Source organism: Melanotaenia boesemani, chromosome 12 (assembly GCF_017639745.1).
Source record: "Melanotaenia boesemani isolate fMelBoe1 chromosome 12, fMelBoe1.pri, whole genome shotgun sequence".
NCBI lineage: Eukaryota > Metazoa > Chordata > Actinopteri > Atheriniformes > Melanotaeniidae > Melanotaenia > Melanotaenia boesemani.
The window spans coordinates 36,620,596-36,645,559 of NC_055693.1; the positions used below are offsets into that span (position 1 = coordinate 36,620,596).

Below are 24,964 nucleotides of genomic sequence, written 5' to 3' on the forward strand. Positions count from 1 at the left end.
TACTTCTCATGTTCATACTTTACTTTTCATATTCATACTTTTGATGTTCCTACTTCTCATGTTCATACTTTACTTTTCATATTCATACTTTTCATGTTCCTACTTCTCATGTTCATACTTTACTTTTCATATTCATACTTTTCATGTTCCTACTTCTCATGTTCATACTTTACTTTTCATATTCATACTTTTCATGTTGATACTTTACTTTTCATGTTCGTACTTTCCATGTTCATACTTTTCATGTTCATACTTTACTTTTCATGCCCATACTTTAGTTTTCATGTTCATACTTTACTTTTCATGTTCGTACTTTACTTTCCATGTCATACTTTTCATGTCCATACTTTACTTTTCATGCCCATACTTTACTTTTCATGTTCATACTTTTCATGTTCATACTTTACTTTTCATGCCCATACTTTACTTTTCATGCCCATACTTTACTTTTCATGTTCATACTTTACTTTTCATGTTCGTACTTTACTTTCCATGTCCATACTTTTCATGTCCATACTTTACTTTTCATGTACATACTTTACTTTTCATGTTTGTACTTTTTATGTTCATACTTTACTTTTCATGTCCATACTTTAATTTTCATGTTCATTCTTTTCATGTCCATACTTTACTTTTCATGTCCATACTTTACTTTTCATGTTCATACTTTACTTTTCATGTTCATACTTTACTTTTCATATTCGTACTTTTCATGTTCGTACTTTTCATGTTCATACTTTACTTTTCATTTTCATACTTTTCATATTCACACTTTTCATGTTCATACTTTACTTTTCATGTTCATACTTTTCATATTCATACTTTTCATGTTCATACTTTACTTTTCATGTTCATACTTTTCATGTTCACACTTTTCATGTTCATACTTTACTTTTCATGTTCATACTTTTCATGTTCATACTTTTCATGTTCATACTTTACTTTTCATGTTCACACTTTTCATGTTCATACTTTACTTTTCATGTTCATACTTTTCATGTTCATACTTTACTTTTCATGTTCATACTTTTCATATTCACAATTTTCATGTTCATACTTTACTTTTCATGTTCATACTTTTCATGTTCACACTTTTCATGTTCACACTTTTCATGTTCATACTTTACTTTTCATGTTCATACTTTTCATGTTCATACTTTTCATGTTCATACTTTACTTTTCATGTTCATACTTTTCATGTTTGTACTTTACTTTTCATGTTCATACTTTACTTTTCATGTTCGTATTTTCCATGTTCATACTTTTAATGTTCATGACTTTACTTTTCATGTTCATACTTTTCATATTCACACTTTTCATGTTCCTACTTTACTTTTCATGTTTCATACTTTTCATGTTCACACTTTCATGTTCATACTTTCTTTTCATGTTCATACTTTTCATGTTCATACTTTACTTTTCATGTTCATACTTTTCATATTCACACTTTTCATGTTCATACTTTACTTTTCGTGTTCATACTTTTCATGTTCATATTTTTCATGTTTATACTTTCATGTTCATACTTTTCATGTTCATACTTTACTTTTCATGTTCCTATTTTCCATGTTAATACTTTTAATGTTTATACTTTACTTTTCATGTTCATATTTTACTTTTCATGTTCATACTTTATTTTTCATGTTCATACTTACCATGTTCATACTTTCCATGTTCATACTTTTCATATTCATACTTTTCAGCTGGCCAACATCCTTTTTTTTGTATTGGTCTTAAGTAATATTCTGATTTTTTGGGACATTGAATTTGGGGTTTTCATTAGTTGTCAGTTATAATCATCTAAATTAAAAGAAATGAACGTTTAAATATGTCAATCTGTGAGGAATGAATGTCGACACAATACAAGTTTTACTTTTTGATTGGAATTACTGAAATAAATCAACTTTTTCATGATATTCTTATTTTATGACGAGTACCTGTATATTTGCAATAGATAGCATTTTGAGTAGATTATGTAACTATCATTAATTTGCCTTCTGGATCTGAGATTGTGTTCTCAATGTCAGACTTTATCCTTCTATTAATAAGAGTTGCTGCTTCTCTTTGCCTAGAATTATAACAAGCACATCCATAAGTACACGTGGAAACTGGGCTGTTGAGAGAAGACCTATTGTTGAGTTTGATAAATGAGGTTCCTGTAAGAGGACGATGTCTGCCTTCATCTCCTGCAGCCGACTGAAAATCTTTAACCTCTTTCCCTTGTGCACTGTTGATGATTGCAAGCCTGTAATTTTCCAACAACACGGGTGCAGCAAATTTTAATAATAATATTAATGATAATAATAATAATAATAATAATAATAATAAATGTTATTTCTTGGTGGCTTTCTACATCCAATGTCACTGTACACAAATGAAAAATAAATAAATAACATAAGAGTTAAAAACAGATTAAAAGACATTGAGATAAAAATGACATAAAACAGTCAGTTACATGATTTATGGGGAGTAGGCCAGTTTTTTTTTTTTTTTTTTTTTTTTTTTTAACTTGTCCTGTCCAGCATCATAGCAGCAAAATTATATTCTGGTTGTTGTATCGTGCTGAACAAATTTGCTCTGCCAAGGGGAGGCCTATGGGTAAGGCTCCTCTTGATAATGTGATTCATTTATTTATTTATTTACTTTGAATCACGGAATCTACGTAATCTTGCTGGACCTGACCGGAGGCGACAGAAAAAGATGGAAAATAGCAAAAAGAGCAAAAAGGAAAGAAGAAAGGAGACAAAAAGATCACAGACAGAAGGAAACAACCCTTCAATCCACACCATCACCAGACAACAAACTGTTACACCTGTACATGAACACACCAGAAAACTTCCTACAACTTTTACAAAAGCAGAAACACACACACAGAAAAAAAAGAGTTTTTAAATAATACCAAATCAAAAAGACATAACAGCAACCAGATACTAACTCACAGGAAAAATAAAAAAAAAATAATTATCACTTATTAACAAATCAGGACTGTGTCAGCATGCAGAAGCTTGAGGAAGAGGAGGATCAGTGATGAAGAGTGGTGAGTGAGATCATGCAAATACGACCACGCCTCCACGGAGGCCAGAGGCAGACCAGGGCCAGAGGTCCGGGCCCCCCGGCAGCAGACCGGAGCACCAACCCAAGCCACCCCACCACGAGATGACTCCAGCCACACCGAAGGGCAGCAGAGGAGAGCCCCAGCAAGAGCCCCCCACGGTCCCGGGCACAGGCCCCATTGGCCAAGATGCAGCAGCCGCCGGCCCCACCAGGGACCGCTACCCAGGGCAGCCGATGCGAAGGGCCCAGGGGCCCCAGGAACCCAGAGGCAGTCGCCCCGACCCCCCAAAAAGGCAGAGGGCCCGCAACATGCCTAGGAGGACCAGGCCCCCCCAGACAGCCACCCCGCGTAGGCCAGCACACACCCTGATGTTCCAGCCGCACACCCCGGGAACAGGGGTGCTATCAGCCCCCTCCCCCACTACCCCACCTGACTCCAATCTGAACCACATATAACCCATATTCACACCCTCCCCCACGCAGCACCCACAATCACTCACCACCACACATTCACGCCACACACAACCACCCCACCATGCCCGTGGGGAACACCCCAGCCCCAAGCGACACCCCCCTTGACCCAACACCCACAGAGCCAGCAAGCCCACCAGCGCAGCCACCCCGGGACCCAGCCCCTGTGGCAAACCACCTCCTCCCGCCCTCCAGGCCCCGGCCACACACAGGGGGAACAGGTGTGTGAGAGGTCCCCAATACCCTCATCCCTCCCCGCTCCTTGCTGTTATGTAGTGTGTGTTGTGTGCAATTAAAATTGAGGGGCAGTGACCGCAAATGAGCCGGGATCCGGGCCAACCTAAGTGGCGCCCGCCTGACATGCACCGCATGCCATGCCCCACAGGTGTTGTTTGTGTGTTGTGGTTCTTGTGTTTTGGTGTCTTAGTGCAATTAAAACTGAGAGGCGAGTCGCCACGGGGTGCATCCAAGGAGACCACTGAATGATCTCCTCCGTTCCACCCCGCATGGCTCCACGCCTCCCAACTCCCTACGTGTGTGTGTGTGTGTGAGACAGAGAGAGCGGGAAGTAAGAGGGGTCCGGGGATGTACGTCCAGAGGGAAGCAAACTTCCCTCTGGATGATGAGCCTCTAGTGGCATTAGGCATCCCCGCTCCCCAGGAGGCCCCCCAGGAGGCCCCCCAGGGCAAGACAGGCCAGGAGAGGCCGTCCCCCATGACCGGGCCACTCAGGGACCCACACCCCTAACAGGGAATGAGAGGATGGGGACAGTTGCAGACCCCCCCCCCCCAGTGCACTGGGAGTAGGCCAGTTAAAACAGGTGGGTTTGAGTTCAGACATGAACGATGGAAGAGAATCGATGTTCCAAATCTCGTATGGGAATGAGTACCAGAGCTGAGCTGAGCAGAGCGATTGAATGCTTTTTTACATTACAACGTGGGACAAACAAGTATAAACCATTTAAAATAGACTCTGGCTTGGCTTTAAAAACACCATTTATTTCATCATTATGCCACAAATGTCATAGAACACTATACTTCTTTCTTTTTCTCTGCGCTTGCCAGAAAATACAGACAGTGCCTTTCTAACAGAGAACCCGGAGTAAATCTGTCTTTCTGTATTGTGTAATTATTTTATGACAAAATGAGTCAATTGATTAAGTAAATAAAGTCCTCCTTTTTCTCATTTGTTTGATTTGTAGAGGAGGTGTTGCACACTCAGGTGGCCCATTGGTGGTCACCTGATGGCTCCAGACTGGCCTACCTTACCATCAACGACTCCTTGGTTCCGACCATGATTCTGCCTCATTTCACAGGCTCTCTGTACCCCAGAGGGAAGGAGTACCATTACCCAAAGGTGGGATTAATTAGCCAAGCTGACACGTGGGATGACTGATTTTAAACTATGTCTTGGTTCATTGTAATTCTTGACATCACAGATCTATTATTCAGCAGCAACTTAGTCCCTTAGAAGATACTTAGAGGAGGTGGTCACAGTTAGATGAAGAAACTTTCTGAGGGCTTTTTAAGGCTTGTACTCTTCAAGGTTTGAGGTTTGTACTCTTCAAGGTTTATGGGTGTGACTGTAATGTGTGTTAGCTTGAATATCATCCCAAACAGTATAATGAGGTTTCTCTCCAGTAACAAGCTCTGAATCACCAGTGATCTGGAAAATCCGCTGAATGTGAGGAATAAAGTCTTCAGGGAAGAACTGGAGTTACTGAAGAGCAAACAGAAACAGGTGAAGAAGAAATTAAGTGAGAGTAGGGCAGTGTACAAAAAAAAAAAAAAAAAAATGCTGGAAAACAAGCTGAAAACGAGCCTTGTGCAGATCAAAACTTGGTCCTTGAGGGCTGCAGTCCTGCCTGTAGGTCTTGGATGTTTCCTGCTGCAGCACCTGAATCAGATTGATGGGTCAATATTTTTTTTTACCAGAACTTGAAAACAAGCTATGGAGGAAAGACATTTCATTTGAATCAAGTGTGTTGGAGCAGGGAGACATCTAAAACCTGCAGGATTGTGGTCTTCAATGACCAGAGCTGGACACCCCTGGTGTAGATCTCTGATCAAAGATTAACGTCAGGATCTCTTCTCTTCTACAGCTTGTCTCCAACAGTCAGGTCAAGAGACAGCAGGAGAGACTGAACCAGAACCAGGTCTAGATTGTAGAATCTCATCCATTTGCCCTCACTGACTACACACCAGCTGCCCTAAAATCTCATTTCATGAGAGTCTTAGAGAAATTTCAGAGAAACTTCAGTTTGCTTATCATCCGAAGCTTTAGCAAACCCACCTGGGAAAGGTTGGGATGATGGGGGACTTCTCCAGTCCAGCCTGGATTCTCTAACTGCCTGGGTGTTGACTGCTGGGCAAGCAGACCACAGTTTCAGAGACTGAAGGGTTTTTATGTCTAAGAAGGTGGAGTGAAGAACGACTACTCTTCAGCATTGTAATGTCCAGTCATGTCTTCCCACAAACTGTAGAGTTTATAAGTTCTGAAGAAGAGGCTGAGTACAGGTTCATGAAGATGAGTATGGTTTTAGAAGGACTATGAACAAAACACATTTTTCTCCTGGGAGAAGAGGTGGATGAAGGACAGATTGTGGACTTTGCCTGGACTACAGGCTGAACTGGAAGTGTAGTGTTGAGGATGCTTGGATCTTTAGTTGTTGCAGCAAGAGGTTCTGATGTAGTAACATCATGAGAGCCTGGATTATTATTAACTCTGAAAGAAACCCACTAATAAATCTCAGAAATTTCCAGTTTAGCAGCACTTTGGGTCCAGTACTCTTTGGAGAATATAGATGGTCATTTGTTTTCCAGATAATTCTATAAATGCTAATTTTCTGTATTGTGAAGCAGGAACAGAATAATTATTCATTTATTCCTTTTTACCTCATTGAGTTCATGGCATCACCGACCACTTGTGACTTAAAGGCAAATGATATCAACAGAGTCATTACTGCTTTACCTCCCAAAGATGGGAGGGTTGAAAGCAACGTGGGTAGGAAGTGGAACCATGTGGAGGTGGATGAATACTGCTGTAGATATAGGTTATCTCCTCCTTCGTTATCTACTTTTTCTTTATTCTCTCTATATTCCCTCCTCCACAAGTCCTTCTGGCATTTTTTAAAACGAAAGCAGAAACAGGAAACAACTCCAGGGTGCAGCGCTTTCTGTGGACATTATTCTGTGGATGTAAGGTGTATTTTTTGTATTTTCTATCCTAGATGGGGCAGATGAATCCCAGCGTCAGCCTCTACGTTGTCACTCTGGATGGCAGCTCCCTCACGGCGGAACTGAGACCTCCAGACAGTTTCATGAAGAGGTGTAACTCAAACTGAGCTTGACTGAGACCAGGAATAATTGACTTAGCCTCTGACATGTCCTCTTGATTTCTCTTTGCCCAGCGAGTTCTATAATCACCTCGGTGAAATGGGTGAGGCGGGAGAAGCTGAGCGTGCGGTGGGTGAACCGAGCTCAAAACATGTCAATCCTTTCACTGTGTGACGCCACAGCAGGTGCCTGCACCCAGGTGAGGCAGAGCATGTCGACAGGCTGGACGTGTGAAAGCAGGTGTCATGCTGGACTGACTTGATCTTTCTGATTCAGAAACATGTGATGACGTCAGAGACATGGCTCGATCGCCAGGTGAGCTCCACGGGTTCAGGAAGGAATGAGAAATGAAAACATGGAAAATTCCATCTGGTTGCTGTTTTTCTGCTTTGAATTCACTATTTCCAATCATTGCTGCTCATTACTTGTGGGATTACTTTTACTAGCGATGATGATAACTGATGGATTAGCGAGGATGTTCCCATCCATCACCCAGAGGGTTGGGATAAACTTCAGGCCCCATACCATCCAGAACTAGATAAAGTGGGCATAGGAAAAAAAAATGAATGGATAACAATAGTAAAATAATAAAAATGTAAATAAAAAAATGTACTAGAAGGATTAGAAGTACCGTATATTTCTCTGTCGGAGTAATATATGATTTATAATGATTTAAAAAGGGTTAGGGTAAAAAAAATCAGAAAATGAAAGACAAAACAGAAATATTGATTAATGGATTAAAAGCAAACTAACTTCTAAAACCTGAGATGTGTTCACTGGGGGACGTCTCTGGTCCGTCTGTAAGACTCCAGGTAGGCCTTGTGGTTGCAGAGATTTCATTATGGGTGCAGTTTTAAAGCAGAGGCCCCACAGGTGTGTCTCTGGCATGTTTTTCAGGTAAAGTTTAGGTAATTTTATGTCTCTGAAGAGAAATATTCTGGTGCCAGTTCATGTGCAGAGTTCCACAGTGTCCTAAACCCAACAAGATATTTCATTTTCTAAAACTTACAAGGTTTTGTAAACAAAGAAAAGTAGAATAAAACAGAATAAATGCCGTTAGAACAGCAGGAGGAAATAAAGCTGCGGAGGAAAAGTAGATCATGTTGCTGGTTTCTAAAACAGGTTATTAGAAAAAATATTCTGGCTTCATTCGATTGTTCCACCTGCAATTATTCAGCAGGTTTGTCTCTTTTCTCAGAATGAAGAGCCGGTGTTTTCCGAGGACTGTACCACATTCTTCATCACCATGCCCATAAAACACAACCCTGGGACGTTCAACCACATCACTATGATCTCCAGCAAAGTAAAAACTACTCCAGCTTTCAATAGAACAGAATATTTTCAGTGTTTAACTAAAGTTTCCACATCTTTGGACTTTTTTCTTTGTCCCCTTCCTGACTAAAAGACATTTCATTTATTCTTCCAGCGTCACTATTTTACAATATTTTAACTCTATTTCCTGAAAGAGCAGAACATTAGGACCAGGTTTATCCATGTTCTCCCTCCTCTGCTGTCTTATCTGCTCTCTCATGCTATTAGTTGAATGATCAAGAGGTCAGTCTCCTGAACATGACCTCTGGAAACTGGGAGGTCTCTCAAATCCTGGCATATGATGAGAAGAAAAAAGCTGTGTAAGGCTGAGTGTCTGAGCCTCTGTTATACTGACTCTAGCTTTAGAATGATGTAAAATCTTTTAATACAACTTTGTGTTTTTCAGTTATTTCCTGAGCACAGAAGAAGGTCCAACTCAGCGTCAGTTGTACAGGTGAAATATCAGTTTCTTTTCTCTATAAAAAGATGTGAAGATGTCCTAACCAAGACGGATCCCAGTTTAAACCACAGATGACTGAGACTGGTTAGAAATGACAGAAAGAAAACGGAACACGACACATCCTGGGCCTCATGTCTAAACCCGAGCGTAGCAAAGCCGACTACAGGCAGGGGAAACTGGAAATGCGGCGCATAGAAACTTCCAGATTTGTAAAAGCGTACGCACGTACATCCCACACCTGTTTCTTTTATAAATCAGAATCAACTCTAAAGTTGGTGCACGTGAGGGAATGCCTTGCCCCGCCCACATGGTGGCTATAAATGGTGGATGCCTGTAATACAAATTCATCACTTCATTTCTATGACGGCTCGGGAGTGAACAGAGGGAAGAAGCAGATATTTGCGGAATGCCAGACAGAGATCCTGATGGACCACGTTGGAAAACTAAACCAGGTTTTTTCTGGTGGGGACGGCGTGGTCATCACCAGGTCAGAAAGGCGGAGGAGGGCAGAGGGAAGACACGCCAGAGAGGAGGATCATTTATTCCTTTGTTTTCATCTAGAAAATGAACATGTACAGACTGGTAGCAGTTTATTTAGTGCTGAATAATATTTATTTCTCGTTCCTGGTAGAGTTGGGCGATATAACGCTATATGGTAGAAATTAGGCTAACAGCAGGGTTTTTTAACTATACCAGCCTACTGTGATATTGCATGTTGATGATGTCATCAAGCTGCGCCTACTTTGGTCAAAAGCATGGCAGCAGCTGCAAGCATGACGATGGTGGAGGAGGATGATGCTAGTAAATGCCGGTCATATGGACCTGGTTTAAGGAGTCAGATGTTGCCGGGCGACAGAAATGGTGAAGAGAGAGAATACAAGTCATTTCTTTTATCATCTCAAAAGGAAGCACGCTTTGGAATACAAAGAAAGCCAAAAGCTGTGCCCTCCACAAACACCCCGTCAGTCAAGTGGAAAGTAAAAAAGTGACCCTGCACACCGGCAGACAGAAATTTTACAAGCGTTTTCCGGAGGCACAAACAGAATGGATGGTGGATTGATATTACAAATGCCATTTCCTGCCATTTCTGACCGTGGAGAACATGAATAACATCCATCACTTTAGCCAAACTGAAATGCCCAAAGGCCCTTCAGCACCAGCAGCAACGCTGCAACGTGGCACCGATCTGCACGAAGCCAAGCCTGTGACAAACAGTTTGGGTGAAGCCGTGTATGAGCACGACTTTTCAGTTGTCTTACACCATGGCCAAGCAGGTATGAAGGAACTGCAGCATGCATGCACAGCGGAGACATGCAGCAGTAACGGTGCAGAAACATGAAACAGACAAAGACAAGAAGCTGAGTCTGTTTCAAAGAGTTCCTGCCGAGTGAATGTGCAGGCAGGTGGGGATGAGAGAGTGGTATTGATCTTCTCCATCTCATTCTTGGCATCAGACTCTTCCTTTGAACCCCCTCCTTCCACCGAGGTTCTAGTGATCTGGTGCTTTAAAGAGCAGCTCTGATCCTGCAGTCATGTGCTGTTAGACGTTTCTCTTCTTTTAGATGTCAGACAAGTTTCAGTGTCCACCGCTGCACTTTGTTAGCTGTAGAGGAGCTTTCATGCTATATTTAAACGGTATCATGAGGACACACACATGTATATGGGTGAATGAAACATAGATTTACTGTACACTTCAAGTTCTTCTATTTTCTTTTGAGGCTCTTATAACTTCTCATACCTCTCGTAATGCAGGTTGTCCAGTGTGGATCCGTCTCATAAGGAATGTCTGAGCTGCTCCCTCTTCAAACCAAACTGCACCTACTACGATGCTGTTCTCAGCCCTGATTATCAACATGTTCTTCTCAACTGCAGAGGTGGGAAAATCCATGAAAACAGAATAAATGAATACATAAAAGTTAACATTACAAAGGATCACGCTGTCACCATATGTTTTCTCATTGTAACAATAAACCTTTAGAATAACAGGCCTCACAAAGTTATGTTTTACTGAAATAACCTTTTATTTAATTGTGTCCTCAGGTCCTGGGATACCCCAAACTACTCTACACACTCTGGCTGATATGAACAGTAAGTACTCTGGCACGGAAGAAAAACTCTTTTACTACCGTGCATCAGGTAAGTTTAAACATGGCATTAGATGGTAGCACAACACGTTCTCACTCCTCATTCATCATGGACGTATGGTCCGGCTCTCTCTGCATCACATATTCATGCATCAGAATTTTATCTTAGTGGGCCCTAAGTCACTTAGATTAAGCCAACACTTGACATCTGAGGTTTTTACAAGTCTGGAATAATGGAGATCTGATTAGATGAAGCAGTAAGGGCTGTTACAGACCCCTTCTGGTCAAGGGGTGGAAGGGGTTGGGTAACACAACAAGCCGGTTTCAAGTTCAAAAATAACAATAATTTATTTACAAAATGTTCAATATGTACAAAACTTAAAATGTCCTTTTTCAGGTAAAATATAACAATAATAAACAAAAGGTGTCCTATAAAGGAAAACACACGCTAACCGGCGGCAAATTATAGCTCGCTTACACAAAAACACAAAGGAAACTTAACCAAACAAGAAACTATAGAGTCAAACAAAATTCAATATAACTAAACAAACGATCCTAAATAACAAAGGGTGGGGAGTTTCTCCTAATGAGCAAACTCCCTGACAATCGATAAGCAATCCGTCTGTTGAACAGTCCAGTCAGAATACCTAAGGTTCAAAGAGAAACCAAGTGTCCTCAGACACACAAACTATACAAACAGCTCAAAGAACCACTCAAATGTTAAACTCTTCACAAACCACACAGAGAACCCAACACGAGGCGAACTGTGTCCTAGTGACACAGCTGCCTGAATAATGACAGGTCCTCCTATTTAAGGGAGAGGCATCACTCAATGATTTCCAGCTGGGATGAGTGGGAGCGGTAGCAACCAATCGGTGAGGCGGAGGGGAGGGACTGCAGCTTCTGGTCCACAGCCAATCCCGAGGCAGCACTGGCCCAGCAGCATTTGCATATCCATGTCTGGAGTGACAGGCCGGAGGCCAATCCAAAAGGCCAGGGGCCGTAACAGCGGACCTCAGAGTTACTCAGAGCAACGTCTGGGGATCCGACAGAAGGGTCCTGCTCCAGGCAGAGGAATGTTTTCATTTCTACGCCACATTTTTAACATTTGGTCAGAGTTCAAGTTTCTGACTTGTCTGGCTCGACTTTGTAAGATGGATTCGGAATTTCTGTTATTATCATATTAAATATGGAGGATTCTGTGAATTTCATGAATGAGTTGGTCCACTTGAACTCCAGATTTACAAACCTTGTGGATAAAAGCATTCCTAATTCTATGAGAGGTCTCTTTATCTGTTCATCCATCCATCCATCCATCCATCCATCCTTCCATCACCCATCATCCATCCATCCATCATCCATCCATCATCCATCCATCATCCATCCATCTATCATCCATCCATCCATCCATCCATCCATCCATCATCCATCCATCCATCCATCCATCCATCCATCCATCATCCATCCATCCATCCATCCATCCATCCATCCATCCATCCATCATCCATCCATCATCCGTCCATCCATCCATCATCCATCCATCCATCATCCATCCATCATCCATCCATCCATCCATCATCCATCCATCCATCCATCCATCCATCCATCGTCCATCCATCCATCCATCATCCATCATCCATCCATTTTCCTCAGGAGGGAAACCTGGACATCCCTCCCCCCAGCATGTGGTATCTCTTGTCATTCCTGGACTAGATGTGTGTACATAACCCTTCAATCTGCTCTCTGTCTTTTCTGGGGTCTCATCTCATCTGGAAATACTTGAAAAGCCTCCAAACAGAGACAACAGGAAGCATCTTAATTTAATGCCCATTTCCCTCCACTGACTCCCTTCTGTTTAGAGGCGACATTCTAACTGCCGGGCCGGCCACCCACCGAAGGAAGTTCTTTTCTTATATCTGTGATCTCATTCTTTCAGTCACTACCAAAATCTCATGACCATAGATCAGGGTCACAGCATAGATACAGCAATAAATGGACAGCTTTGCCTTTCATCTCAGCTTTCTCCTCATAACAATGCATCTGTGTAGCCCCTCGTCAATCCATCTGTCAGTCTCTCATTTCAGTTGTCAATCGCTCATGGACAAGACCCTGAGGTGCTTAAAGTCCTCAGCTCTCCTATAACTTAAAGGAAGCACTCTTACTTTTTTTTTACTTGGAACTATGGCCTCAGATTTAGAGAAGCTGATCTCCACAGATCTGTAAACCGATCCAGTGTGAGCTGATGTTAATGACTCGAAGAGACAACAGAGCGCCACCATCCACAAAAAGTGTGTAGCCCTGGTGGAATCCAGCATGACCGGAGCTTGTTACTGTTCCAAAATGCAGACACAGCTCTATCTTTGGTTGTACAGGAATGTAATAGGTCATTACAGCAGCTCCAGTACACTCAGTTTTACATCTTTAGACTGTAATATCACAGACTTGTGCAACACCTTTTGTTGTTACAACTGTACTTTTGTTGTTACAACTGTACTTTTGTTGATTTGAAGTGATTACATGTACCCAAAATAATTCTTCTTGTCCCAAAATCCATCAGAACACAAGACTCTGGACAGAAATATGGAGTTGAGACGTGCCCTGATCAACAGGACTGTACCAAAGTGGGAAAGAAGAACTGTACAAATAAACAAGTTTGGTAAGACACTGAAATGTCCTCCACATCCTTTTGTTGTAATAGCTTTGAACTGATGTTTGTCCTCTAACTCGCCTGTAAGCGCTGCGTTTACAAATCTGTTAAAAGGTCAACAGGAATCACTGGTCAACCACTGTTTTTGGGGCGACTGGACTTGGTTTGGTGTCTCGTTACATAACGATGTACGTGTTTGAGACTATGATTTGTTCAGATTGGACACTACTGAGTGACACTGAATCTATTTTACATGTAGCTGTGGTCAGTTCGGCCTATAAAGTCTGTAAAATCCAGGTGTCTTTAGGAAAAGTGAGACTCTGTTGAGACTAGAAGTAAATGAAACCTTTTTTTTAAATTTGAGCTGAACAAGACTTTTTCTAGCTGTTCCTGCCTCTTTAACTTTCTGGTGTTGAACTGATTTTTCCTTGGTTTATGGTGAGTGAAGCTGCCTTATTGACTTTGTCATGCCATGTATAGATCGGTGGTGTAGTCTTTTCACAACGTTGGCATGTTTTGCAGCTTTTCGTCTGGAGTTGATCCTGCCGATAGATTTGGATGAAACAAAGGAGCACCCACTTTTACTGGTCCTGTATGTAATTTCATTTAAGTCTCTAACTATTTTAATTTGAACATGCATGTGGTTATACCTTTTTTGTTGCCTAATCTGAAGTGTGACATAGTGTAGAATAATATTACCAATAATTTGGTAAACAAGAAAGAAAGAAACTTATTCCTGGAATCGTTTCATTTTCTTTAATAATCAGTTTTACATTGTTGGTAAAGCAGAATTTTTCCTACATTAAAATGTACATGGGTAGCCAGGTTAACTGGGCAATGCTTTTCAGTGTCATCCAGTGTGTTGTTATGAACCTTTTTCTGCCCCACCACAGTGGTAGTGCCCCCGGGGGTCAGGCTGTCAGCGACCGTTTCTCTCTCAGCTGGGAGTCGGTCCTGGTCAGCTCAGACCACGTCATCGTGGCCCGTCTGGATGGGCGAGGGAGCAACTTCCAGGGTCAGGAGATCCTCCATGAGGTCCGCCAGAGACTGGGAACTGTTGATGCTCAGGACCAGATCACAGCCTTGGAGTATGTTTTATTTATTTCTTCAAAAGAGTTGATTCCAAAGTTGCTCCAAAGCAGAAAAGTTTACTTTATATGAAGCACAGGTTACAGCTGCAGCTGTAATTTTATAAAATTATTAAATACAGAAATACATAAAATGAAAATAGATATGGCAGTGTTTTTATTTTTTATTTTTTTTATTTTTTTGTATTTCCAGGTTGTCTGCAGGCAACAACGTGACTTAGCTCAGGTTTCACAGCAATCCGGATTATGGATCAGAAAGATTCCTTTTTTTTCATAAATAAATTATATAAATATAAATAACCTATTGTTTTATAAATTAAAACATGATCTTGCATAGTAAGATATTTTAATATTAAATATTTATTTCTTGAATCAAAATTAAAACGGTCTATGTGTGAAAGAAGAAGTGGAACTTTAGTAACATGCCTGGGTATAAAAAGAGTAAAATAACTAAGTAAAAACGAGCAAAGAAAGAAAGTATCTACACATCGGGGAGCAGTTTTAGAATAATTTTACTAAACAAAACATTTGAGTTCTCAATTATCAATTAGATGATATTGAAAATGATTCGAGAAGCCGAGGGTGGCTTTTTGTCGAGTAAAAATGGCTTTTATTGGATGGAAGGCAGCGTCGTTTTCGTCAACAGTGACGAATTTATTTCGCTGACGAACTTTTTTTTTCATGATGATAACGAGACGGTGACGAGCTAAAAATGATTCTCTGATGACGAAAATGTGAGATTTCGTTGACGAGATGAAAATGTTCTAGGGCTGATTGTCCGACTATAAAAACACGACATTTCTGCTTTGTGGGAGCAATCTGTCAATCAGCGATGCTGCTGCACCTTGGCCACGCCCACCACCTGATGTACAGCGTCACACAGACAAGCAGCTTATTCATTCATAGTTAACCTTTCCCGTTTTCCTCTTCTGACGGTGGTTGGAAGACATGGAGATCCTTGTTCTCCAGGGCTGAAGCAGCTTTCTCTTCGGGGTGAACTCCCTCCTCTACACGTGTTAACGGGGTGAAACAAGGAAGGAAGGCAGCGGCTTTATTACAAGACCTCGTTCACACTTTTACACCACTTCTCCACTCTCTTCATTCCCGATACAAGTTTCTCTCCGCGTGCACGTCCACTCACGCTCACACACACACACACACTGAGCTGGCTGAACCACACACACAGCAGTTAGACACATCCCATAACACACAGATGCATCATGGCGGCAGCGTGGATGAAGCGACGAAACGATATATGGACATATTTTAACTATAATCCATCATTTCTCTGGCAGACCAGGTCACGTTGAGCATGTGTTCCTCATCCTTTGCTCATATTTTGGACATGTGTGTGTTCAGGGTGGAGTTTTACACTTCAGAAAAGTCTCAGAAATAAAGCCACAGTTACCAAAGTCAGGATGTTGTTCTCTTTGCTTTTTAGGAGTAACTGATTCCAGTATCTGCTGTTGGTTAGAAACCGTCTAAGTCTAAAAACATTCTTTTTAATTTAGTTATTATTGATGAAAATAACCAAACACAATGTGTTGCTCTATGTTGAATTTATAGACCTGATGTTTTCTTGTGTGACATGTTTGTATGATGAAGTCGGGCATCAGTTCATGAAAAAGGTGAAATATAGAAATAAAAGTTTCTGTCCAGCAGCAGGTAAGTAACACGGCAGCATTTCATCCCTGTTGATGGGAAAGTCTCGGCTAAAGCTTTCAGTCTGGTAAAGGATCTGGTTATTATGTAAAAGCATTAAGGTTAACTTGTTTTATCAATTACTTGTTATAACCTGTCAACCTAGATTCCACTTTTTAATACGTATTATTGACCTAAATTCATTTGTTAAAAACTTTTTTTATTTGACTAAAACTATCAAACTTAATGAGTAAAACGTGACTAAAACTAATAAACATTTTCGCCATGACGACTAAAACTAGGACTAAAACTGAGATGCTGCCACAAACAACAGTGGTATAAGTACCAGTATGGAAGTGGATGTTAGGTAGCAGTTATCTGTATAACATGATTTCCTTGAATGAAGCCAGTTTTTGTTGTTTTGACATTTACAGGGGCCATAATCAGTTTTAGGTAATTAAAAACTGTATACTATACTGAGGCCCATCTCCATCTGAAATGGGTACAGGAGTGGACATCAGGTACTAGTCGGCCAGTTTTTTGTGATATTAAACATTTCATTGACAAGAAATGTACAGTAATGATTTTTTTAATTATTCAAAGTAATAAAGATCCATGGAAATTAAACTTTGTTTAGACTTTATTTTGTTTCTGGTCAACAGTGTTTTTAAAAAAATACTTTATATATAAAGTTGTCTGCAGGTGTAGTTAATTTGTTGAAGCACTGACGTGTAGCAGAAACAGTTGTGTGTAATGCTGATTTGATGCTGAGACTGGAAACCAGGAGAAACTGGTCTTCAACAGACTGGATCAGCATTGTTTTCCATTTATGGCTCAACAATCCACGTGCACAGATAGCAAAACAGAGAGTTTAGTAATCTGTGAGCCCGGGTTTCTACCTGCTGGCCCTTACTGGGCTGCGTTTGACGTGTTCTCCATCTTGGTGATGCCTTTAAACCCACATCAGGAGCATCAGGATGGTGTTCTCCACCCAAACAGAAAAGCCTCTCTACAAACTAATTGGAAAAATTTCTGAACAGAATAAATGTTTAAAGGGCACCACCTTCATGTGGATTACTCAAAACACCTGAAAGGAACTGAACCTATGATGCTTTTGTTATGTCATGAGTACGGGATTTGTGTGGGTCCTGACATGATCATGGATCTTATGTTTACATGAGTGAAGACCTTGTTTTGGGATCGTGGGCTGTATTAGACTCTTGTTTATGGCTTTAGGGTTCTTGCTTGATAATGTCATGTTAAGGTTCTTGTGTTAGTCAGGTTTTGTTATTTTATTGTTAGGATCATGTTTTAGGTTCTTGTTCTAGGTTGAAGTAAAGTTAAGAACTTTTGTTACTCAGGTTACTTTTCAATGAGTATGAAGGTCATGGGTTTCTGTTCAGGCTCCAGGTTCATTAGGACACCTGGGCTGATTCCTGAGTCCTTCCTCCTGACTGTGTTTGTATTTATACTTCTGGGTTCGTGTTATTCCTTGTCCGGTCCTTGTGGTTACATGGTTTCTCCGGGTTTCCCTCTCACGGTTCGTCTGAGTTTTTCATGTTTCTTTTTCAGTCTTAGTCTTGTTTAAACTTTTGTTATGTCAAGTCTGGAATAAAATCCCTCATCATCGGCGCAGTTTTGCCTCCTCAGCTGCCTGCGAGTGGGTCCACACTCGTTACACGTTAAGTTTTTAGCTGTGTCACATTCACCCATTCTCAAAGATTGTAAAACACGAGTTAATGCAAAAAGTAAAGAAAGACATTTCCACTTTAAAGGTTTAAGATTTAACAATTACTTCCATCATGAAATAACACTGGAACAATGATAAACACCAGAAGGTCTTCATGCTTTTCCAAACCCCAATGAGACAATGAACGTGGGTCCGTGGCTTAGACTAGAGAAAGTAAACATCTGTCTTTCAGAAGTCTCTGGCTTTACTCAGCACGTCTACATTTAGTAATAAAGTTGTAACTACGAACCAATGGTCACTAGAACCTGAACAGTGAACTGATTATATACTCGGATTCCTTCAAGAACCAGTCAAACAAACACAAATATTGTTGCTCTGTTCACCTCAAGACCTTTTTACTAAAGTCAGGAGGGTACTTCACAAATTTCTTCTCCATGGAGAGCAGAGCCAGAGCACTGAGGCCTTCCACTGTCCTGGAGTTTCTCAGGAAGGTCTTGATCCTCTTCAGAGTGGAGAAGCACCTCTGAGAATCAGATGGAGAAGGCTGACAGATGATTGTTCTCAGAGCACTCTGAGAAAGAGCTCTGAAAGCTGTTCCCCATGAAAATCTGCTCCACTTTAAAGCCACTGTTCTGGAAGATGAGGAACAGTTCTGTTTTGAGCTTGTCCAGCATCGACTTGGCCTCCAGAGTCTTCTCCAGCACCGCCTCAGGAAAGCCAAGGCTGTGGTGAGGACATGGGTCTCCACGAGAACCAGGATGGTACCGGGTCTCCACGAGAACCAGGATGGTACCTGGTCTCCACGAGAACCAGGATGGTACCGGGTCTCCACGAGAACCAGGATGGTACCTGGTCTCCACGAGAACCAGGATGGTACCGGGTTTCCACGAGAACCAGGATGGTACCTGGTCTCCACGAGAACCAGGATGGTATTGGGCCTGAAACAAGTATTAAAAGCATCTGTTTATAATGAAGTTAGAGCTTTAACCTTTCTATTATCCAGAGGTGTCAGTCATTCCCCAACCAGATATTCATGTTGATCCAGCATCATGTGATCAAATTAGAATTATAAACCTACAGACTGTCAGTTGCTTCATTCAACCAAAATGAGCTGATTTAGTGCATCAAGTCTAGATTTAGTTTAGTTCTCACAGAGAGAGGAGATGGACACGCTGGTCTGAACTTTACATGGTGGAGGTTTTATCCACTTTAAATATTAGAGAAACAGAAAAATAATCTAATCTATGGTTGTTCTCAGCTGTAGAAGCAACAGTCTGGATCACAGCATCATCAAGAAGTTTCCTCATGTTCTTCACATGTTGAAGATCTTATCCAAACTAATGAGCTTCATGCAGATGATTGTTCAAATTTTACTTGTTTCCTTCAAAAGCCTAAAAAATAAAACGCCATGTTCTCTATGAGAATGATTCGCTATGAGGATGAGACAAGTTCAGGCTTTTACAGACTCGAGTTGCTGCGACTCATTTTTAAAAACTGGAATGAAGCTCTTCTTATCTACCTGATTCTGAGCATGTTTTAACTCAGACAGGTGGATGTTCCTCCTCTCCACAAGCGCTGAGCTGATGGTGGCGGATGCGTTCTGGATGTTAAGAAACTCCAAAAACTGCTGCTGTTTATTACTGTAGCAGCAGCTGATGGCTGGAAACCTCCGTCGTCATGTCTTGAATGGCCTTCTTCCAAAATTGATCTCCTCACCAGGGACCACATGCAGTCCAGCAGCTCGTTCTTCAACAACCTGTAGACACAGTCTTCAGGTGCTCCACCACCACATGATTCAGGGAACAAAACCTACCAGCCACCGAAAACTACCGATGTGTCTGTCTCATTATGTCAAAAGCACCACAAAACTTCATCTAAGTTCTCCTCTCAGAAGGGTCTTGAAGGAGAGATCTCACAGAGTCAGGAGGACCGGGTTTGATCAGAGTTGCCTTGTTTGCTGTCATGTGGAAGAATGGCGTCTGCTGAAAGTCCAGCTGCCTTAGTTCAGGCTTCGGGCGATAAAATTCCCCCTCGTTTCACATTTTACAGCTGCTACCGCATATATTCATATTTTATATCACAAACATGAGAAATTTGATATTTTTTTAAAATTCTGATGAATGATGTTTCTGTTGGGGGGGCAGCACCCTGACACCCTCTGGCCAGCATCTCTAGTAAACGCTCTTTACTTCTATAACTTAGTCAACTCTAAATTTTCAGGCATCTGGCCAAGCTCCCCTACGTAGACGGCAACAGAGTGGGAGTTTATGGAAAGGTAATGATTCCACATCTAACCTGAAAACCTTCAGAACATAAGTTCTTTACTCTTTACTAATAACAGTGCTTTTATTTTCCAGGCCTATGGAGGTTTCTTGGCCACACTGCTGCTTCTGTCTCACAGCTCGGTGCTGAAGTGTGGCATCGCTGTAGCACCTATAATAGACTGGAGACTCTACGGTGAGTGGGAGGTGATTCAGTCATTTCCAGCAATATATTAAGCCATCCTTTCTGAGTTATGTAGGGTTATAAATATATTCAAGATTGATGTCTTTCCTATTTCGAAAAGCAGTGTAAAAGCAAGGGATTAAATATGAAGCTATGACGTCGAATCATGGAGAGAGAGTATTTTCCATCAGTGGCATCCATCATTACACAAGAAATCTTTTATGAGCCTTAAATTTATATTCAGTTCATATGAGAACATTCCAAGTGTCATCACTACCTGTCTGAATTACAGCAGCACGGCATTCTCTCCATGAATATCTCCTCATTAACCATGTTTTTCCTTGAAGGGTCTGCCTGCACGGAGAAATATTTTGGCTTTCCTCCAAAAGAAGATAACAAGTTCCAGGTATGATCAAAGATAAACTGACCCTTTTAAACAACAATGATAATGAAGGAAATCCCTTTCTGTCCATCAAACATCTTTAAATACATGTTTTCATCTGTTCGTTCGTGCTGCTGAAGCCCAGCCGTAGCTGCCCACATTATGTTGTTATCCTAACCCCACATTTGGAAAATTTCTTATTTTAAATTTATGAATACTGCATATTTTCTCATTGAGGCGCCCCTACCACCCGCTAATCCGGCATAATCTTCATCCCATCCAATCTCCCCTACCACCCGCTAATCCAGCATAATCTTCATCCCATCCAATCTCCCCTACCACCCGCTAATCCAGCATAATCTTCATCCCATCCAATCTCCCCTACCACCCGCTAATCCAGCATAATCTTCATCCCATCCAATCTCCCCTACCACCCGCTAATCCAGCATAATCTTCATCCCATCCAATCTCCCCTACCACCCGCTAATCCAGCATAATCTTCATCCCATCCAATCTCCCCTACCACCCGCAAATCCAGCATAATCTTCATCCCATCCAATCTTACCTACCACCCGCTAATCCAGCATAATCTTCATCCATCTCTTCTGAGATCTTCTGATGACGGCTAATCCAGATCCTTCTTGATCCCGTCTCTTCTTTGAGATCTGCCGTAACGCCGGCTAATCCAGCATCGTTTTTGTCCCATTTTTTTCTCTGAATCTCTCCATCCAGTGAAAGTCAGTCATCTTTTTCACTCTTTTTTGTTCTCTTTTCCTCTGATAATGTCCTTTTGCGTGTGTTGAGATCCAGTTGCTGGCGTGTTGCTAGCAGTGTATAAAGTAAAACTCAGCTGTAACATGGTGCAGCGTCCTGGACGTAAAAGTTGTGAAGTGTGTTCTGTTAGCTAGTGGACGGTTCCAGGAATTTAAATAATAAATGTACATAGTGCTGCTTTAATATAAATAAATACAACCTCACATGACGATAACTCATGCCATATTACACAGATTCATTATTTATTTATGATAAACTAAGCCAAGAAGCAGAAGCAATGAAGATAAAACTACATGCAGCCTCCCTGCATGTCTGGAACAAACTCCCAGAAAGCCTCAGATCAGCTGAAACACTCAGTTTATTTAGATCCAGGTTAAAAACCCACCTGTTCTCTGCTGCATGGACTAGTTTTTATTTACAGTCCAGATCTGGATCTGGTTCTTTAAGCTGGAATCTTTAACTTGGTCATGTTTAATACTGTCTTTCCTCACGCTGGAACTTTATTCCTTGCATTTTATCTTTTTTATTTTAGCTTTTTCTTTCTGTTTTTATTTTATTAATTTTATTTCTTTTAACCTTTGTTTTTTATGCACTTGTATAGCTGTCTGCACCCTGCTATGTTTTATGTAAAGCACTTTGAATTGTCTTCTACATGAAATGTGCTGTAGAAATAAATTTGCCTCGCCTCACGGCTTCCAGATAGTAAGTAGCAACCAGGTGCTGATGATCAAATGGACTTGATTCATTGATCAGCCAGTTGGTTAATTTGGAGCATTCAGGTATGTTGACACAATGCAGATGAAGAACGACATCAGCAATCATCCTAGAAAAGCAACTATTGCCTGTCTGGGTAAGTGGACTATGAACTTCTCTGTGGACCAAATTGTTCCAGAGTCAAATGTGAGGCCATCCATCCGACAGCTAAAGCTTGGCTGAAAGACTTTCCCCAGAACTTTAACAGAATGTCTGAAGACTGGTAGATCCTTAAGCTCTGCGTAGCCAAATGTTGGCAAGCCGCCATGAACTGGGGCAGAGATGCTGAAAAGACCACCCCAAACACCAGATTAAGGGATGTTCTTTGGACCTCACAGACTGCTCCTGTATTATTTCTTAGTTTAGTTGAATGACACACAGCATGATGTTCATCTGGAGCCTGCAATATTAAACATTACATGATTCTAATGTGCAATTATTATTATTGTGTCATATGCTAAGTATCCCTGTGAATTTTTGTGTTGGGGTATAATACTAACACGGTTGAAAAGAAAAAAAATGACTTCCTACACATCTGCTCTGCATATCATGCTGTTTAGACTGAAATCAATACCAAAATCTACCTTAAGAAATATAAATCAAGTTTTTTTGTGTTGTTTCTACTTTTTGTCTTCTTAGAGCCAAAGGAACTGGAGAGATTTAAACCATGTCGTTCCTTAGAACTGCCGAGTTTGTTTTGCAAGCAATGACCTGAAAACATGAACAAAAACTTATACAGATGGTCTCCTCAAAAAAGTCGCTGGTTCCAGTCCCGGCTGGGGGAAGTTCTCATGTTCTCCCCGTGTATGCGTGGGTTCTCTCTGCATTCTCTAGCTTCCTCCCACCGTCCAAAGACATGATGTTAGGTTAACGATGTTAGGCGTCTTCCCTCAGACCCTAAAAACAGCCGGCATCAGAAGTGTGCAAGTAGTCCTGGACTCAGACCTGGGAGTAGTCCTGGACTCAGACCTGGGAGTAGTCCTGGACTCAGACCTGGGAGTAGTCCTGGACTCTGACCTGGGAGTAATCCTGGACTCAGACCTGGGAGTAATCCTGGACTCAGACCTGGGAGTAGTCCTGGACTCAGACCCGGGAGTAATCCTGGATTCAGACCTGGGAGTAGTCCTGGACTCAGACCTGGGAGTAGTCCTGGACTCAGACCTGGGAGTAGTCCTGGACTCAGACCCGGGAGTAATCCTGGATTCAGACCTGGGAGTAGTCCTGGACTCAGACCTGGGAGTAGTCCTGGACTCAGACCCGGGAGTAATCCTGGATTCAGACCTGGGAGTAATCCTGGACTCAGACCTGGGAGTAGTCCTGGACTCTGACCTGGGAGTAGTCCTGGACTCAGACCCGGGAGTAATCCTGGATTCAGACCTGGGAGTAGTCCTGGACTCAGACCTGGATTTTAGCAGTTATATTAAGACAGCTGTAAAGTCGGCCTGTTATCACTTAAAGAACATCTGGAGGATTAAAGGACTGATGACTCAGCAGGATTTAGAAAAACTGGACTACTGTAATGCTGTCCTCCCTGATGCTTTTAATGTTTTATGTAAAACACTTTAACTTGTCTTCTAGATGAAATGAAATATACAGATAAAGTTGCCTTGCTTTTCTCCGCTCTGTCACTTCTTTGCTGTCTCCAGCGAGCCACAGTAGATCTGGACAGGAGGTTGAGACTCCAGTGTTTGTTTTTCAAAATTAAATTACTTGCAGAGCAGCGCCACATTTCCTGAGTACAGCTTCACTGTTATCATGGTCTGTAGATCTATGGAAATATAAACTTCATGTTCATATGGATCCAGTCATACAATATAATTTACATTTGTACATCTGAAAAACAATTATAATTCTGACTTTTATTTTTTATTTAATTTTATGTAAGCAGGAAAGTCCCATTGAGATTAAAAACCTCTTGTCCAAGGGAGTCCTGGTCAGACTAGTTTATACTGGGAATAAAGCTGCTACAGACTGGTTTATACTGGGATTAAAAGCTGCTACAGACTGGTTTATACTGGGATTAAAAGCTGCTACAGACTGGTTTATACTGGGATTAAAAGCTGCTACAGACTGGTTTATACTGGGATTAAAAGCTGCTACAGACTGGTTTATACTGGGATTAAAAGCTGCTACAGACTGGTTTATACTGGGATTAAAAGCTGCTACAGACTGGTTTATACTGGGATTAAAAGCTGCTACAGACTGGTTTATACTGGGATTAAAAGCTGCTACAGACTGGTTTATACTGGGATTAAAAGCTGCTACAGACTGGTTTATACTGGGATTAAAAGCTGCTACAGACTGGTTTATACTGGGATTAAAAGCTGTTACAGACTGGTTTATACTGGGATTAAAAGCTGCTACAGACTGGTTTATACTAGGATTAAAAGCTGCTACAGACTGGTTTATACTGGGATTAAAAGCTGTTACAGACTGGTTTATACTGGGATTAAAAGTTGTTACAGACTGGTTTATACTGGGATTAAAAGCTGCTACAGACTGGTTTATACTGGGATTAAAAGCTGTTACAGACTGGTTTATACTGGGATTAAAAGCTGTTACAGACTGGTTTATACTGGGATTAAAAGCTGCTACAGACTGGTTTATACTGGGATTAAAAGCTGCTACAGACTGGTTTATACTGGGATTAAAAGCTGCTACAGACAGACTGGTTTATACTGGGATTAAAAGCTGTTACAGACTGGTTTATACTGGGATTAAAAGCTGTTACAGACTGGTTTATATTTGGATTAAAAGCTGCTACAGACTGGTTTATATTGGGATTAAAAGCTGTTACAGACTGGTTTATATTGGGATTAAAAGCTGTTA

General features: G+C 41.3%; 1 protein-coding gene across 1 annotated transcript in view; it reads left to right on the forward strand.

The window, feature by feature from the left end:
- The window catches only part of LOC121649875 (inactive dipeptidyl peptidase 10-like), a 48,964-nt gene that overhangs the window by 18,207 nt on the left and 5,793 nt on the right, over positions 1-24,964 (forward strand). Inside the window, exons 4-16 of the mRNA XM_042000974.1 lie at positions 4,727-4,881; positions 6,755-6,854; positions 6,935-7,059; positions 7,137-7,175; positions 8,059-8,163; positions 8,400-8,491; positions 10,384-10,505; positions 10,672-10,767; positions 13,885-13,954; positions 14,256-14,450; positions 20,002-20,056; positions 20,139-20,238; positions 20,574-20,632. Coding sequence (XP_041856908.1) covers positions 4,727-4,881; positions 6,755-6,854; positions 6,935-7,059; positions 7,137-7,175; positions 8,059-8,163; positions 8,400-8,491; positions 10,384-10,505; positions 10,672-10,767; positions 13,885-13,954; positions 14,256-14,450; positions 20,002-20,056; positions 20,139-20,238; positions 20,574-20,632 — 1,313 coding nt within the window. The remainder of the gene's footprint in view (positions 1-4,726; positions 4,882-6,754; positions 6,855-6,934; positions 7,060-7,136; positions 7,176-8,058; positions 8,164-8,399; positions 8,492-10,383; positions 10,506-10,671; positions 10,768-13,884; positions 13,955-14,255; positions 14,451-20,001; positions 20,057-20,138; positions 20,239-20,573; positions 20,633-24,964) is intronic.